Source organism: Taeniopygia guttata, chromosome 37 (genome assembly GCF_048771995.1).
Source record: "Taeniopygia guttata chromosome 37, bTaeGut7.mat, whole genome shotgun sequence".
NCBI lineage: Eukaryota > Metazoa > Chordata > Aves > Passeriformes > Estrildidae > Taeniopygia > Taeniopygia guttata.
Window position 1 is genome coordinate 362,844 of NC_133062.1, and position 17,839 is coordinate 380,682.

General features: G+C 50.7%; 1 protein-coding gene across 1 annotated transcript; it reads left to right on the top strand.

Annotated features, from left to right (window-relative positions):
* The first annotated feature begins 480 nt into the window (after nt 1-480).
* On the top strand, nt 481-15,571 carry TNNI3 (troponin I3, cardiac type). Its single transcript, XM_072921440.1, has 9 exons — nt 481-491; nt 1,788-1,800; nt 2,162-2,227; nt 4,053-4,094; nt 7,855-7,989; nt 10,152-10,241; nt 11,974-12,144; nt 12,947-13,041; nt 15,403-15,571. The coding sequence occupies exons 1-8, from the start codon at nt 481-483 to the stop codon at nt 13,037-13,039; spliced, it is 621 nt and encodes a 206-aa protein (XP_072777541.1). The 3' UTR covers nt 13,040-13,041; nt 15,403-15,571.
* Nucleotides 15,572-17,839: the final 2,268 nt, after the last annotated feature.

The window sequence follows — 17,839 nt, forward strand, 5'->3', positions numbered from 1 at the left end:
GGGTAATTTAAGGGATTTTTGGGGTTTTTTGGGGCAATTTTTGGGTTTTTGGGTTATTTTGGGGGGGGGGGGGTCTCGATGTCCCGGGAGTTTTTGGGGCGATTTTCGGGGCGATTTTGGGGGATTTTTGCGGCAATTTAAGGCATTTTTAGGGTTTTTTTAGGACAATTTTTGGGATTTTTGGGTTATTTTGGGGCGATTTTTGGCATTTTTGGGTAATTTTGGGGGGGGTCTCTATGTCCTCGGTGCCCTTGGCGCTATTTACGGGCGGGTGGGGGAGGGGCGGTCCCGTCCCGGGGTGGGGGAGGGGCTGATAAGGGGCTATTTTTAACCCTTATCAAACAGGGGCGGGTTCGGGGGGGGGAGGGGCGGGTTGGAATTTTGGGGAGGGGTCTCATGACCCCCCCGTGACCCCCCCGTGACCCCCCGTGACCCCCCGTGACCCCCCGTGACCCCCCCGTGTCTTCCAGAAGCTTCGGAATGGCTGAAATGTGAGTGGGGGTCTCGGGGGGGGGAGGGGGGGGGTCGCACCCAAATTTGGGGTCCCCCTCCCCAATTTGGGGCCATTTTGGGGACCCCCTCCCCATTTTGGGGGTCCCCACCCAAATTTGGGGTCCCCCTCCCCAATTTTGGGGCCATTTTGGGGTCCCCCACCCCATTTTGGATCCCCCTCCCCATTTTAAGGGTCCCCCTCCCCATTTTGGGATCCCCCTCCCCATTTTGGGGGTCCCCCTCCCCAATTTTGGGGTCCCCCTCCCCATTTTTGGGGATCCCCCTCCCCAATTCGAGGGTCCCGTCCCCAATTTGGGGTCCCCCTCCCTATTTCGGGGATCCCCCTCCCCATTTTGGGATCCCCCTCCCCATTTTAAGGATCCCCCTCCCCATTTTGGGATCCCCCTCCCCATTTTAGGATCCCCCTCCCCAATTTGGGGGTCCCCCACCCCATTTCGGGGGTCCCCCTCCCCATTTTGGGGATCCCCCTCCCCAATTTGGGATCCCCCTCCCCAATTTTGGGATCCCCCTCCCCAATTTGGGATCCCCCTCCCCAATTTGGGATCCCCCTCCCCATTTTGGGATCCCCCTCCCCATTTTGGGATCCCCTTCCCCAAATTTGGGGGTCCCGCTCCCCATTTTGGGATCCCCCTCCCCATTTTGGGGTCCCCCACCCCATTTTGGGACCCCCTCCCCAATTTGGGGGTCTCTAACCACTCTTTCCCCCCCAGGGAGGATCCCACGGTGAGACCCCTCCCCCAAATTCCCCCCCCCCCATTTTTGGGGACCCCCCCCCCCAATTTTGGGGCCAATTCGGGGATCCCCCACCCCAATTTTGGGGTCTCTAACCATTCTTTCCCCCCCCAGGGAGGATCCCACGGTGAGACCCCTCCCCAAATTCCCCTCCCCCCCATTTTTGGGGTCCCCCACCCCAAATTTTGGGACCCCCACCCCATTTTGGGATCCCCCACCCCAATTTTGGGGGTCTCTAACCCAATTTGGGGGTCTCTAACCATTCTTTTCCCCCCAGGGAGGATCCCACGGTGAGACCCCTCCCCAAATTCATCCCCCCCCATTTTTGGGGACCCCCACCCCATTTTGGGGTCCCCCTACCCAATTTTGGGGATCCCCCTCCCCATTTTGGGATCCCCCTCCCCAATTTGGGGATCCCCCTCCCCATTTGGGATCCCCCTCCCCAATTTGGGGATCCCCCTCCCCAATTGGGGTCCCCCACCCCAAATTTGGGGTCCCCCTCCCCAATTTGGGGGTCTCTAACCATTCTTTCTCCCCCCCAGGGAGGATCCCACGGTGAGACCCCTCCCCAAATTCCCCCCCCCCATTTTTGGGGATCCCCCTCCCCATTTTGGGATCCCCCACCCCATTTTAAGGATCCCCCTCCCCAATTTGGGGGTCCCCCTCCCCAATTTTGGGGGTCTCCCACCCCAATTCGGGGGTCTCTAACCACTCTTTCCCCCCCCAGGGAGGAGCCCACGGTGAGACCCCTCCCCAAATTCCCCCCACCTCATTTTTGGGGACCCCCCCCCCATTTTTGGGGACCCCCCCCCGTTTAACCCTTCGCTGCCCGTGACCAGAGAGCCCCGGAGGAGGAGGAGGGGGGGGAGGGGGAGGGGGGGAGGGGTCGGAGCCCCCCCGGGACCCCCCCCCGCAGCCGCCCCCCCTGCGCCGCAAATCCTCGGCCAACTACCGCGGCTACGCCGTGGAGCCCCATGCCAAGGTGGGAAAGCACCCCAAAAACACCCCAAAAACACCAAAAAAACCCCCAAAATCTGCCCTGAAAACCACAAAAATCCCAAAAAATATACCCCAAAAAACCCAAAAAGCCACCCTGAAAAACCCAAAAATACACCCTGAAAACCCCAAAAATCCACCCTGAAAAGCCCAAAACCCCTAAAATACACCTTGAAAACCCCAAAACCCCCAAAAACCCCCAAAACATACCCCAAAAACCCCAAAAATACCAAAAATACACCCTGAAAACCCCAAAGTAACCCCAAAATAATCCCAAAAACCTCAAAACCCACCCCAAAAACCCTAAAAATCCACCCCGAAAACCCCAAAAATCCACCCTGAAAACCAAAAAAACCCCAAAAATCCACCCTGAATACCACAAAACCCCCAAAAATCCACCCTGAAAACCCTAAAAAAACCCAAAATAACCCCAAATCACCCCAAAAACACCAAAATAACCACAAAACCACCAAAAATCCGCCCTGAAAAACCCAAAACCCCCAAAAATCCACCCTGAAAACCCCAAAAATACACCCTGAAAACCCCAAAATAACCAAAAAAACACCAAAATAACCCCAAAATAACCACAAAAACCCCAAAATAACCACAAAAAAACCAAAAACCCACCCTGAAAACCCCAAAAACCCAAAAAATCCACCCCAAAAACCCCAAAACCACCAAAAACCCCCGAAACATACCCCAAAAACCCCAAAAATACCAAAAATACACCCTGAAAACCCAAATAACCCCAAAATAACCACAAAAACCACAAAAACCCTAAAAATCTACCCCAAAAACCCCAAAAATCCACCCTGAAAACCACAAAAATCAAAAAATACGCCCCAAAACCACCAAAAATCCACCCTGAAAACCCCAAAATAACCAAAAAAACACCAAAATAACCCCAAATCACACCAAAATAACCACAAAAACCCCAAAAATCCACCCCGAAAATCCCAAAAATCAAAAAATCCGCCCCAAAAACCCCAAAAATCCACCGTGAAAACCCCAAAATTCGCCCTGAAAACCTCAAAATAACCCCAAATCACTCCAAAAACCCCAAAAATTCACCCTGAAAACCCCAAAACCCCAAAAATCCACCCTGAAAACTCAAAAACCCCAAAAATATACCCCAAAAACCCCAAAATCCGCCCTGAAAACCCCAAAAATACACCCTGAAAACCCCACCCTGAAAAACCCAAAATCACCCCAAAAACACCAAAATCACCCCAAAGTAACCCCAACCCAAAAAACCCAAAAATCCACCCTGAAAACCCCAAAACCACCAAAAATCCCAAAAATACACCCCAAAAACCCCAAAATAACCCCAAATCACCCCAAAAAACCCAAAAATCCACCCTGAAAACCCCAAAGTAACCCCAAATCACCCCCAAACCCCCAAAAATACACCATGAAAACCCCAAAAACACCAAAAATCCACCCTGAAAACCCCAAAATAACCACAAAATAACCACAAAACCCCCAAATATCCACCCTGAAAACCCCAAAAACCCCAAAAATCCACCCTGAAAACCCCAAAACCACCAAAAATGCGCCCCAAAAACCCCAAAACCCCAAAAAATCCCCAAAATCACCCTGAAAACCCCAAAACCACCCTGATAACCTCAAAATAACCCCCAAAACCCCCCAAATAACCCCTAAACCCCAAAAATCCACCCTGAAAACCCCAAAATAACCCCAAAAAACCCAAAATAACCCTCAAACCCCCAAAATAACCCTGAAAACCCCAAAATAACCCCAAAAACCCTCAATTCCCACCCCAAATCCTGACCCCAAATTTCTCCCTCCAGAGAAAATCCAAAATTTCGGCGTCCCGAAAGCTCCAGCTGAAGGTGAGGGGGGAACCCCAAAATTTGGGGGGGAGACCCCAAAATTTGGGGGGAGGGTCCCCAAAATTTGGGGGGGAGGGTCCCCAAATTTTGGGGATTTGTCCCCAAATTTTCCCCCAATCAAGAACCCCAAAATCTCAATGTCTCAACTAAATTTTGGGGTTTTTTTTCCCAAATTTTGGGGCTTACCTCTGATTTTGGGGGTGCCTTGAGGGTCTTGGAAATACCCCAAATTTTGGGGGTGTCCCCAAATTTTGGGGGTTTGTCCCCAAATCTTCCCCCAATCAGGGACCCCAAAATCTCAATGTCTCAACTAAATTTGTTTTTTTTTTTCCCAAATTTTGTGGCTTACCTCTGATTTTGGGGGTGTCTTGGAGGTGTCCCCAAATTTTGGGGTTGTCCCAAATTTTTGGGGTTTTTCCCCAAATTTTCCCCCGATCAAGAACCCCAAAATCCCAATGTCCCAACTAAATTTGAGGGATTTTTTCCCAAATTTTGGGGCTTACCTCTGATTTTGGGGGTGCCTTGAGGGTCCTGGGGATGCCCCAAATTTTCGGGATTGTCCCCAAATTTTGGGTGGGTGTCCCCAAATTTTGGGGGTGCTCCCAAATTTTCCCCCAATCAAGAACCCCAAAATCTCAATGTCCCAACTGAATTTGAGGGGTTTGTCCCCAAATTTTGGGGGTGCCTTGAGGGTCCTGGGGGTGTCCCAAATTTTGGGGATTGTTCCCAAATTTTGGGGGGTTGTCCCCAAATTTTTCCCCAATCAAGAACCCCAAAATCTCAATGTCTCAACTAAATCTGAGGGGTTTTTTTCCCAAATTTTGGGGCTTACCTCTGATTTTGGGGGTGCCTTGAGGGTCTTGCGGATGCCCCAAATTTTGGGGATTGTCCCCAAATTTCAGGATGGTGTCCCCAAATTTTGGGGGTTTGTCCCCAAATTTTTCTCCAATCAAGAACCCCAAAATCTCAATGTCCCAACTAAATTTGGGGTTTTTTTTTCCCAAATTTTGTGGCTTACCTCTGATTTTGGGGGTGCCTTGGGGGTCCTGGGGGTGCCCCAAATTTTGGGGATTGTCCCCAAATTTTTGGGGTTTTTCCCCAAATCTTCCCCCAGTCAAGAACCCCAAAATCTCAATGTCTCAACTAAATTTGAGGGTTTTTTTCCCAAATTTTGGGGCTTACCTCTGATTTTGGGGGTGCCTTGAGAGTCCTGGGGGTGTCCCCAAATTTTGGGGGTGTCCCCAAATTTTGGGGGGTGTCTCCAAATTTTTCCCCAATGAAGAACCCCAAAATCTCAATATCCCAACTAAATTTGAGGGTTTTTTTCCCCAAATTTTGGGGCTCACCTCTGATTTTGGGGGTGCCTTGAGGGTCCTGGGGGTGCCCCAAATTTTGGGGATTGTCCCCAAATTTTGGGGGGTGTCCCCAAATTTTCCCCCAATCAAAAACCCCAAAATCTCAATGTCCCAACTAAATTTGGGGGGTTTTTTCCCCAAATTTTGTGGTTTACCTCTGATTTTGGGGGTGCCTTGAGGGTCCTGGGGATGCCCCAAATTTTGGGGATTGTCCCCAAATTTTGGGAATTGTCCCCAAATTTCAGGATGGTGTCCCCAAATTTTGGGGATTGTCCCCAAATTTTCCCCCAATCCAGAACCCCAAAATCTCAATGTCCCAACTAAATTTGGGGGTTTTTTTTCCCAAATTTTTGGGCTTACCTCTGATTTTGGGGGTGCCTGGAGGGTCCTGGGGGTGTCCCCAAATTTTTGGGTGTGTCCCCAAATTTCAGGAGGGTGTCCCCAATTTTTGGGGGGTTGTCCCCAAATTTTCCCCCAATCAAGAACCCCAAAATTTCAATGTCTCAACTAAATTTGGGGTGTTTTTTTTCCCAAATTTTGGGTCTTACCTCTGATTTTGGGGGTGTCTTGGGGGTCTCCCCAAATTTTGGGGGTTTGTCCCCAAATTTTGGGGGTTTGTCCCCAAATTTTCCCCCAATCAAGAACCCCAAAATCTCAATGTCCCAACTAAATTTGGGGGGTTTTTTTCCCAAATTTTGTGGCTTACCTCTAATTTTGGGGGTGCCTTGAGGGTCTTGGGGATGCCCCAAATTTTGGGGATTGTCCCCAAATTTCAGGAGGGTGTCCCCAATTTTTGGGGGGTTGTCCCCAAATTTTCCCCCAATCAAGAACCCCAAAATCTCAATGTCCCAACTAAATTTGGGGGTTTTTTTACCCAAATTTTGGGGCTTACCTCTGATTTTGAGGGTGCCTTGAGGGTCCTGGGGATGCCCCAAATTTTGGGGGTGTCCCCAAATTTTGGGGGATTGTCCCCAAATTTTTGGGGTTTTTCCCCAAATTTTCCCCCAGTCAAGAACCCCAAAATCTCAATGTCCCAACTAAATTTGAGGGTTTTTTTTCCCAAATTTTGGGGCTTACCTCTGATTTTGGGGTTGCCTTGAGGGTCCTGGGGATGCCCCAAATTTTGGAGATTGTCCCCAAATTTCAGGGGTGTGTCCCCAAATTTTTGGGGGTGTCCCCAAATCTTCCCCCAATCAAGAACCCCAAAATCTCCATGTCCCAACTAAATCTGAGGGGTTTGTCCCCAAATTTTGTGGCTTTGTCCTAATTTTGGGGGTGCCTTGAGGGTCCTGGGGGTGCCCCAAATTTCAGGAGGGTGTCCCCAAATTTTTGGGGGTTTGTCCCCAAATTTTCCCCCGATCAAGAACCCCAAAATCTCAATGTCCCAACTAAATTTGGGATTTTTTTTCCCAAATATTTTGGCTTACCTCTGATTTTGGGGGTGCCTTGAGGGTCCTGGGGGTGCCCCCGAATTTTGGGGATGTCCCCAAATTTCAGGAGGGTGTCCCCAAATTTTTTGGGGGTTGTCCCCAACTTTTCCCCCGATCAAGAACCCCAAAATGTCAATGTCCCAACTAAATCTGGGGGTTTGTCCCCAAATTTTGTGGCTTACCTCTGATTTTGGGGGTGCCTTGAGGGTCCTGGGGATGCCCCAAATTTTGGGGATTGTCCCCAAATTTTGGGGGTTTGTCCCCAAATCTTCCCCCAATCAAGAACCCCAAAATCTCAATGTCCCAACTAAATTTGGGGGTTTTTTTCCCAAATTTTGTGGCTTACCTCTGATTTTGGGGGTGCCTTGAGGGTCCTGGGGGTGCCCCAAATTTTGGGGATTGTCCCCAAATTTCAGGAGGGTGTCCCCAAATTTTTGGGGGGTTGTCCCCAAATCTTCCCCCAATGGAGAACCCCAAAATCTCAATGTCTCAACTAAATTTGGGGGTTTTTTTCCCAAATTTTGGGGCTTTCTCCTAATTTTGGGGGTGCCTTGAGGGTCCTGGGGATGCCCCAAATTTTGGGGATTGTCCCCAAATTTTGGGAATTGTCCCCAAATCTTCCCCCAATCAAGAACCCCAAAATCTCAATGTCCCAACTAAATTTGGGGGTTTTTTTTCCCAAATTTTGGGGCTTTCTCCTAATTTTGGGGGTGCCTTGAGGGTCCTGGGGATGCCCCAAATTTTGGGGATTGTCCCCAAGGTTCAGGAGGGTGTCCCCAAATTTTGGGGGGTTGTCCCCAAATCTTCCCCCAGTCAAGAACCCCAAAATCTCAATGTCCCAACTAAATTTGAGGGTTTTTTTTCCCAAATTTTGTGGCTTACCTCTGATTTTGGGGGTGCCTTGAGGGTCCTGGGGGTGTCCCCAAATTTTTTGGGGATTGTCCCCAAATTTTGGGAATTGTCCCCAAATTTCAGACGCTGCTGCTGCAGAGGGCGAAGCGGGACCTGGAGAAGGAGGAACAGGAAAGGGCGGCCGAAAAAATTCGGGTTTTGGGGGAGCTCTGCCCACCCCTGGCGGCCCTGGAGGGGATGGGGGCGGCCGAGCTGCAGGTGGGGAAATTTGGGGGGAAAAAAGGGGAAAATGGGAAAATGTGAGGGGAAAAGGTGGGAAAATGTGAGGGGGAAATGGGGAAATGTGAGGGGAAATGGGGAAATGTGAGGGGAAAATGGAGGAAAATGTGAGGGGAAAATGGGGAAATGTGAGGGGAAAATGGAGGAAAATGTGAGGGGAAAATGGAGGAAAATGTGAGGGGAAAATGGAGGAAAATGTGAGGGGAAAATGGAGGGAAAATGTGAGGGGAAATGGGAAAATGTGGGGGGAAAATGGAGGAAAATGTGAGGGGAAAATGGAGGAAAATGTGAGGGGGAAATGGGGAAATGTGAGGGGGAAAATGGTGGAAAACATGAGGGGAAAATGGAGGAAATGTGAGGGGAAAATGGATAAAAATGTGAGGGGAAAATGGAGGCAAACATGAGGGGCAAAAGGGTGGGAAATGAGAGGAGGAAAAGGGGCAGGAAATATGAGGGGAAAATGGAGGGAAATGTGAGGGGAAAATGGTGGGAAAAGTGAGGGAAAAATGGTGAGAAATGTGAGGGGAAAATGGAGGGAAACGTGAGGGGAGAAAAGGGCGGGAAACCTGAGGGGAAAATGGTAGGAACAAGACGGGAAAGAGGGGGAATATGAGGGGAAAATGGGAGAAATGGAGGAAAATGAGGAAAATGTGAGGGGAAAATGAGGAAAATATGAGGGGAAAATGGAGGGAAAGGTGAGGGGGAAATGGGGGAAACGTGAGGGGGAAATCGGGCCAATATGAGGGGAAAATGGTGGGAAAAGTGAGAGGAAAATGGTGAGAAATGTGAGAAGAGAAAAGAGGGGGAATATTGTGGGAAAGGTGAGAGGAAAATGGGGAAAATGTGAGGGGGAAATGGAGGAAAATGTGAGGGGAAAATGGAGGAAAATGTGAGGGGAAAATGGAAGAAAATGTGAGGGGAAAAAAGGGCGGGAAAATGTGAGGGGAAAAAGGGCGGGAAAATGTGAGGGGAAAAAAGGGCGGGAAAATGTGAGGGGAAAATGGTGGGAACACGATGGGAAAGAGGAGGAATATGAGGGGAAAATGGGAGAAATGGAGGAAAATGAGGAAAATGTGAGGGGAAAATGGTGGAAAATGTGAGGGGAAAATGGAGGAAAATGTGAGGGGAAAATGGGGGAAAGTTGAGGGGAAAAACGGGGAAATGTGAGGGGAAAATGGTGAGAAATGTGGGGGGGAAGGGTGGGAAATGTGAGGGGAAAATGAGGAAAATGTGAGGGGAAAATGGTGGAAAATGTGAGGGGAAAATGGAGGGAAATGTGAGGGGAAAATGGTGGGAAATGTGAAGGGGAAAATGGTGGGAAACGTGAGGGGAAGAAAGGAGGGAACTGTGAGGGGAAAATGGTGGGAAAATGTGAGGGGAAAATGGTGGAAAATGTGAGGGGAAAATGGAGGAAACATGAGGGGAAAATTGAGGGAATGTGAGGGGAAAAAGGGGAAAATGTGAGGGGGAAATGGAGGAAAATGTGAGGGGAAAATGGAGGAAAATGTGAGGGGAAAAAAGGCGGGAAAATGTGAGGGGAAAAAAGGGCGGGAAACGTGAGGGGAAAATGGTGGAAAACGTGAGGGGAAAATGGCAGGGAAGGTGAGGGGAAAATGAGGGAAATGTGAGGGGGGAAAGGATGAGAAACATGAGGGGAAAATTGTGGGAAAAGTGAGGGGAAAATGGAAGAAAATGTGAGGGGAAAAGGGTGGGAAATGTGAGGGGAAAAAAAGGCGGGAAAATGTGAGGGGGAAAAAAGGGCGGGAAACGTGAGGGGAAAAAGGGCGGGAAAATGTGAGGGGAAAATGGAGGCAAATGTGAGGGGAAAAATTGCGTAAATGTGAGGGGAAATGGATGGAACATGAGGGGGAAAAGCGCTTGAGGTGACAGAGCTGCAGGTGAGGAGACATTGGGGACATCGGGGACATCGGGGACATCGGGGACACCATGACATGAGGGGAAAATGGCGGCACTGAGGGGACAATGGTGACACTGGGGGGACACTGGGGACACTGGGGACACTGTGACGTGAGGGGACAATGGCGGCACCGGGGGGACAATGGCGGCACCGGGGGGACACCGGGGACACCGGGGATGTCACCCAGCTCCGGTGTCCCCCGGGTGTCCCCTGGTGTCCCCAGGAGCTGTGCCGGGAGCTGCACGCCCGCGTGGCGCGCGTGGACGAGGAGCGCTACGACATGGGGACGCGCGTCAGCAAGAACGTCACCGAGGTGGGGACAGGGACACGGCCACCCACGGGTGTCCCCGAGGTGTCCCCAGGGTGTCCCCAGGGTGTGCGAGGGAACCTGGCCCCGATGTCCCCAATTCCCTGGATGTCCTCAGGGTCCCCAAATTCCACCAATGGCCCCAAATCCCCCAAATGTCCCAAATCCCCCAAATGTCCCCAATCCCCCCAAATCCCCCTGATGTCCCCAAATGTCCCAAATCCCCTCAATGGCCCCAAATCCCCCCAATGTCCCAAATGTCCCAAATGTCTCCAAAATCCCCAAATCCCCCCAATGTCCCCAATCCCCTCAATGTCCCCAATGTCCCCAATGTCCCCAATCCCCCCAATGTCCCCAATGTCCCCAATGTCCCCAATGTCCCCAATGTCCCCAATGTCCCCAATGTCCCCGATGTCCCCAATCCCCCCAATGTCCCCAATGTCCCCAATCCCCCCAATGTCCCCAATGTCCCCAATGTCCCCAATCCCCCCAATGTCCCCAATGTCCCCAATGTCCCCAATCCCCCGATCCCCCCAATGTCCCCAATGTCCCCAATGTCCCCAATGTCCCCAATCCCCCCAATGTCCCCAAATCCCCCCAATGTCCCCAATGTCCCAAATCCCCCCGATGTCCCCAATGTCCCCAATGACCTCAACCCCCCTAATGTCCCCAATGTCCCCAATGTCCCCAATGCCCCCAATGTCCCCAATGTCCCCAATGTCCCCAATGTCCCCAATGTCCCCCAATGTCCCCAATCCCCCCAATGTCCCCAATGTCCCCAATGTCCCCAATGTCCCCAATGTCCCCAATGTCCCCAATGCCCCAAATCCCCCCAATGTCCCCAATGTCCCCAATGTCCCCAATGTCCCCAACCCCCCCAATGTCCCCAAACCCCTCAATGTCCCCAATCCCCCCAATGTCCCCAACCCCCCCAATGTCCCCAATCCCCCCAATGTCCCCAATTCCTCTCAATGTCCCCAATGTCCTCAATGCCCCCAGTGTCCCCAATGTCCCCAATCCCCCCAATGTCCCCAATGTCCCCAATGTCCCCAATGTCCCCAGTGTCCCCAATGTCCCCAATCCCCCCAATACCCCCAATCCCCCCAATGTCCCCAATGCCCCCAATGTCCCCAATGTCCCAAATCCCCTCAATGCCCCCAATGTCCCCAATCTCCCCAATGTCCCCAATGTCCCCAATCCCCCCAATGTCCCCAATGTCCCCAAATGTCCCCAATCCCCCCAATGTCCCCCAATCCCCTCAATGTCCCCAATGTCCCCAATCCCCTCAATGTCCCCAATCCCCTCAATGTCCCCAATGTCCCCAATGTCCCCAATGTCCCCAATGTCCCCAATGTCCCAAATCCCCCCAATGTCCCCAATCCCCTCAATCCCCCCAATGTCCCCAATGTCCCCAAATCCCCCCAATGTCCCCAATGTCCCCAATGTCCCCAATGTCCCCAATGTCCCCAATGTCCCCAATCACCCCAACGTCCCCAATTCCTCTCAATGTCCCCAATGTCCCCAATGTCCCCAATGTCCCCCATCACCTCAATGTCCCCAAATCCCCCCAATGTCCCCAATGTCCCCAATGTCCCCAATGTCCCCAATGTCCCCAATCCCCCCAATGTCCCCAATGTCTCCAATGTCCCCACTGTCCCCAATTCCCCTCAATGTCCCCAACCCCCCCGATGTCCCAAATCCCCTCAATGTCCCCAATGTCCCCCCAATGTCCCCACAGCTGGAGGAGCTGCGTCGCCGCGTGGCCGCCGGCCGCTTCGTGCGGCCCAACCTGCGCCGCGTGCGGCTGTCGGCCGACGCCATGATGGCGGCGCTGCTGGGCACCAAACCGCGCGTGGGCACCGACCTGCGGGCCGGGCTGCGCCAGGTGCGCAAGGACGACGCCGAGAAGGTGAGGGGGCTCCCCGAAAATCACCAGGGTCACCCCAAAATTAAATAGGGGTTTGTTTGTTTTTTTATCCCACCCGAAAATCCAGGAGACGCACACCATATTGGGGGTGTTTTAGGGGGTTTTTGTGGTGTTTTGAGAATTTTTTTCTGGTATTTTTGGGGTATTTCTGTGAGGTTTTGGGGATTTTTTTTTCTGGTATTTTTGTGGTATTTTCGGGATATTTTTTCCTGGTATTTTGGGGTATTTCTGTGAGGTTTTGGGGATTTTTTGGGGGGTATTTTTGGGGTGTTTTGGGGATATTTTTGTGGTGTTTTGGGGGTGTTTTTTTTGGTATTTTTGGGGATATTTTTGGTGGTATTTTGGGGATTTTTTTTCAGGTATTTTTAGGGTATTTTTGTGAGGTTTTGGGGATTTTTTTCTGGTATTTTTCTGGTGTTTTGGGTGTGTTTGTGGTATTTTTGGGGATGCTTTTAGTGGGGTTTCAGGGTAGTTTTTTGTGGTATTTTTAGGTTGTTTTTGGGTGTGTTTTGGGTGTATTTTTGGGGGTGGGTTTTGGGATGTTTTTGGGAGTGGTTTTTTAGTGGTTTGGGGGGTTTTTGGGAGGGCTTTTAGTGGTGTTTCGGGGTAATTTCCCAGGTGGTTTCTGGGTATTTTTAGGCGTATTTTTAAGGGTGTTTTGTGGACGTTTTAGCCTTTTTGGGGGGGTATTTTTGGGAGGGATTTTGGGTGGGTTTTGTGGCGATTTTAGGTTTTTTTGGGGTGTATTTGGGGTATTTTGGGGACACTGGGGACACCGTCCCAGGAGAGCTACGAGGTCGGGGACTGGCGCAAGAACGTGGACGCCATGAGCGGCATGGAGGGGCGCAAGAAGAAGTTCGAGGGGGCGGCAGCCTGAGGGTGAGACCCCCAAAACCTCCCCAAAATCCCAGGGTTCCTCCCCAAAAAAATTCCCCAGGATCACCCCAAAAAAAAAAAAAAAAAAGAGATTTTTTCATATCCAAAACAACCCAGGACACACACCCCAAAAACCCAAATTTCCCCCCAAAAAAACCCCTGGGATTCTCCCCCAAATCAACCCAGGACACACACCCCAAAAACCCAAATTTTCCCCAAAAAAACCCTGGGATTCTCCCCCAAATCAACCCAGGACACACACCCGAAAAACCTCAAATTTTCCCAAAAAAATCCCCTGGGATTCTCCCCCAAAACAACCCAGGACACACACCCCGAAAATCCAAATTTCCCCCCCAAAAAAACCCCCCTGGGATTCTCCCCCAAACCAACCCAGGACCCACATCCCAAAAACCCAAATTCCCCCCCAAAAAAAACCCCTGGGATTCTCCCCCAAACCAACCCAGGACACACACCCCAAAAACCCAAATTTACCCAAAAAAACCCCCTGGGATTCTCCCCAAAAACAACCCAGGACACACACCCAAAAACCCCCAAATTTCCCCCAAAACCCCCCCTGGGATTCTCCCCCAAAACAACACAGGACCCACACCCCAAAAACCCAAATTTCCCCCAAAAAAACCCCCTGGGATTCCCACCCAAATCAACCCAGGACACACACCCCAAAAACCCCCAAATTTCCCCCAAAAAAACCCCTGGGATTCCCACCCAAAACAACACAGGACCCACACCCCAAAAACCCCCAAATTTCCCCAAAAATCCCCCTGGGATTCTCCCCCAAAACAACCCAGGACACACACCCCAAAAACCCCCAAATTTCCCCAAAAAAACCCCTGGGATTCTCCCCCAAACCAACCCAGGACACACACCCCAAAAACCCAAATTTACCCAAAAAAAACCCCTGGGATTCTCCCCAAAAACAACACAGGACACACACCCCAAAAACCCCCAAATTTCCCCCCAAAAAAACCCCTGGGATTCTCCCCCAAAACAACCCAGGACACACACCCCAAAAACCCAAATTTCCCCAAAAAAACCCCCTGGGATTCTCCCCCAAAACAACCCAGGACACACACCCCAAAAACCCAAATTTCCCAAAAAAAAAACCCCTGGGATTCTCCCCCAAACCAACCCAGGACACACACCCCAAAACCCCAAATTTCCCCCAAAAAAACCCCCCTGGGATTCTCCCCCAAAACAACACAGGACCCACACCCCAAAAACCCAAATTTCCCCAAAAAAACCCCCCTGGGATTCTCCCCCAAACCAACCCAGGACACACACCCCAAAAACCCAAATTTCCCCCCAAAAAAACCCCCCTGGGATTCTCCTCCAAAACAACACAGGACACACACCCCAAAAACCCAAATTTCCCCAAAAAAAAAAAACCCTGGGATTCTCCTCCAAACCAACCCAGGACACACACCCCAAAAACCCAAATTTTCCCCAAAAAAACCCCTGGGATTCTCCTCCAAACCAACCCAGGACACACACCCCAAAAACCCAAATTTCCCTCCAAAAACCCTCCCCAAAAACCCTCAGAATTCTCCTCAAAAAGAACTTTGGGATTGCACCCAAAAAACCTCCGGGACCCTTCCCAAAAATTTGGGATTTCCCTCCAAAAACCCTTGGGATTTCCCCTCCCAAAAACCTCCAGAATTCTCCTCAAAAAAACTCCTGGGACCCTTCCCAAAAATTTGGGATTTCACTCCAAAAATCCTTGCGATTTCTCCTCCCTAAAACCTCCAAAATTCTCCCCAAAAAACCCCTGGGACCCTTCCCAAAAATTTAGGATTTCCCTCTAAAAACCCTTGGGATTTCCCCTCCCAAAAACCTCAAGAATTTTCCCCAAAAAACCCCCGGGACCCTTCCCAAAAATTTGGGATTTCCCTCTAAAAACCCTTGGGATTTCCTCTCCCAAAAACCTCCAGAATTCTCCCCAAAAAACCCCTGGGACCCTTCCCAAAAATTTGGGATTTCCCCTCCCAAAAACCTCCAGAATTCTCCCCAAAAAACCCCTGGGACCCTTCCCAAAAATTTAGGATTTCCCTCCAAAAATCCTTGTGATTTCCCCTCCCTAAAACCTCCAGAATTCTCCCCAAAAAATCTCCTGGGATTTTCCCCAAAAACCCTTGGGACCCTTCCCCAAAAAAACCAGGGATTCCCTCAAAAAAAAAAAAAAAAAAAAAAAAAAAATACAGGATTGCCCCAAAACCCCACGGATTCCCCCTAAAAAACTTTAGTATTTTTCCCCCCCAAAAAAACTCCTTTTTTAAAACCCCATGATCCTCCCCAAAAAAAAAAAAAAAAACAGGACCTCATCCCAAATTTGCCGAATTTCCACAGGAGCCACCATGGAGCTGCCCCTTCCTTCATGACCTTCATCATCTTCATCACCTTCATCATCTTCATCATCTTCATCACCTTCATCACCTTCATCACCCCCACAGGCACTGGCACAACCCCCCGCCCAAAACCAACCCCCTCCCTAAATAAACTTCCCTTTCAGCATCAATTAATGGAGTTGATGGTGATTAACGGTGATTAATGGTGGCTGTTAATTAACACGGTTTGGGGGGGAAAGCACGCAGGGATTTGGGCGGCCATTTTGCACCTTTCCCGCCATTTTGCAGCTTTCCCGCCATTTTTTGTCCCCTCACATTTCCCCCATTTTCCCCTCATATTTTTCTCCATTTTCCCTCACATTTCCCTTATTTTCCCCTCACATTTTCCTCCATTTTCCCCTCACATTTTCCCACCCTTTTTCCTCTCGTTTCCCTCCTTTTTTCCCCTCATGTTTCCTCCCTTTTCCCCCTCACATTTCCCCCATTTTTCCCTCACATTTTCCTCCATTTTCCCCTCACATTTTCCCGCCCTATTTTCTCCTCATATTTTCTACCATTTTCCCCTCACATTTTCCTCCATTTTCCCCTCCCATTTTCCTCATTTTCCTCCATTTCTCCCATTTTCCCCTCATATTCCCTCCTCTTTCCTGTCTTGTTCCCACAATTTTCCCCTCACGTTTTCCCGCTCTTTTACCCCCTCACATTTCCCTCCATTTTGTCCCCTCACATTTTCCACTCTTTTCCCCCTCACATTTTCCACCATTTTCCCCTCACATTTTCCTCATTTTCCTCCATTTCTCCCATTTTCACCTCATATTCCCCCTCTTTCCCGTCTTGTTCCCACCATTTTCCCCTCACGTTTCCCGCCCTTTTTCCCCTCAGGTTTCCCTCCATTTTCCCCTCACATTTTCCTCCATTTTCCCCTCACATTTCCCCCATTTTCCCCTCATATTTCCCCCATTTTTCCCTGACATTTTCCTCCATTTTCCCCTCACATTTCCCCTCATATTTCCCCTCACATTTTCCCCTCATATTTCCCCCATTTTTCCCTCACGTTTCCCAAATTTTCCCCTCACATTTTCCTCCATTTTCCCCTCACATTTCCCCCATTTTCCCCTCACATTTTCCTCCATTTTCCCCTCACATTTCCCCCATTTTCCCCTCACATTTCCTCCGTTTTCCCCTCACATTTCCACCCCCAGGACCCCTCCCCAAAATCCCCAGGACCCCTCCCCAAAATACCCCCCAAATAAACCCCCCTTCATCAATTATCGGCGTCATTAATTGGTCTTTATTAATTAGCCCAATTTGGGGAGGGGCGGCCCCGAAGGCACTGGGGGGGTTGTGGGGACCCCCAATTTGGGGAGGGGTCCTGAGGGGATTTTTGGGGGTCTCAGGGGGTCCTGGGGGGATTTTTGGGGTCTCAGGGGGGTCCTGGGGGGATTTTTGGGGGTCTCAGGGGGTCCTGGGGGGATTTTTGGGGTCTCAGTGGGGTCCTGAGGGGCTTTTTGGGGATCCTCCCCCTCATTTTGGGGGTCCTGAGGGTTTTTCTGGGGGGTTTCCTCCTAATTTTGGGGGTCCTGAGGGGTTTTTTGGGGGTCTTCCTCCTCATTTTGGGGGTCCTGGGAGTTTTTTTGGGGGTCTTCCTCCTCATTTTGGGGGTCCTGAGGAGTTTCAGGGGGGTCCTGAGGGGTTTTTTGGGGGGTTTCCTCCTCATTTTGGGGGTCCTGAGGGGTTTTTTGGGGGGTTTCCTCCTCATTTTGGGGGTCCTGAGGAGTTTCAGGGGGGTCCTGAGGGGTTTTTTGGGGGGTTTCCCCCTGATTTTGGGGGTCCTGAGGAGTTTTTTTGAGGGTTTCCCCCTGATTTTGGGGGTCCTGAGGGTTTTTTTGGGGGGTTTCCTCCTCATTTTGGGGCTCCTGAGGGGTGTTTTGGGGGGGTTTCCTCCTCATTTTGGGGGTCCTGAGGAGTTTCAGGGGGGTCCTGAGGGGTTTTTTGGGGTGTTTCCCCCTGATTTTGGGGTTCCTGAGGGGTTTTTTGGGTGGTTTCCCCCTGATTTTGGGGGTCCTAAGGGATTTTTTGGGGGTCCTCCTCCTCATTTTGGGGGTCCTGGGGGATTTTCTGGGTGGTTTTCCACCTGATTTTGGGGGTCCTGAGGGGTTTTTTGGGGGTCTTCCTCCTCATTTTGGGGGTCCTGGGGGGTTTCAGGGGGGTCCTGAGGGGTTTTTTGGGGGTCCTCCTCCTCATTTTGGGGCTCCTGAGGGGTTTTTTGGGGTTTCCTCCTCTTTTAGGGGGTCCTGAGGGTTTTTTTGGGGGTCCTCCTCCTCATTTTGGGGGTTCTGGGGGGTTTTTGGAGGGTCCTGAGGGGTTTTTTGGGTGGTTTCCCCCTCATTTTGGGGGTCCTGGGGGGTTTTTTGGGGGGTTTCCTCCTGATTTTGGGG

Excerpts from the sequence above, each read along its gene's own strand:
- TNNI3 (XM_072921440.1), top strand. Across the intron at positions 2,228-4,052 it reads CCGTGGAGCCCCATGCCAAG|AGAAAATCCAAAATTTCGGC; the intron begins GTGGGAAAGCAC and ends TTCTCCCTCCAG. Across the intron at positions 10,242-11,973 it reads TCAGCAAGAACGTCACCGAG|CTGGAGGAGCTGCGTCGCCG; the intron begins GTGGGGACAGGG and ends ATGTCCCCACAG.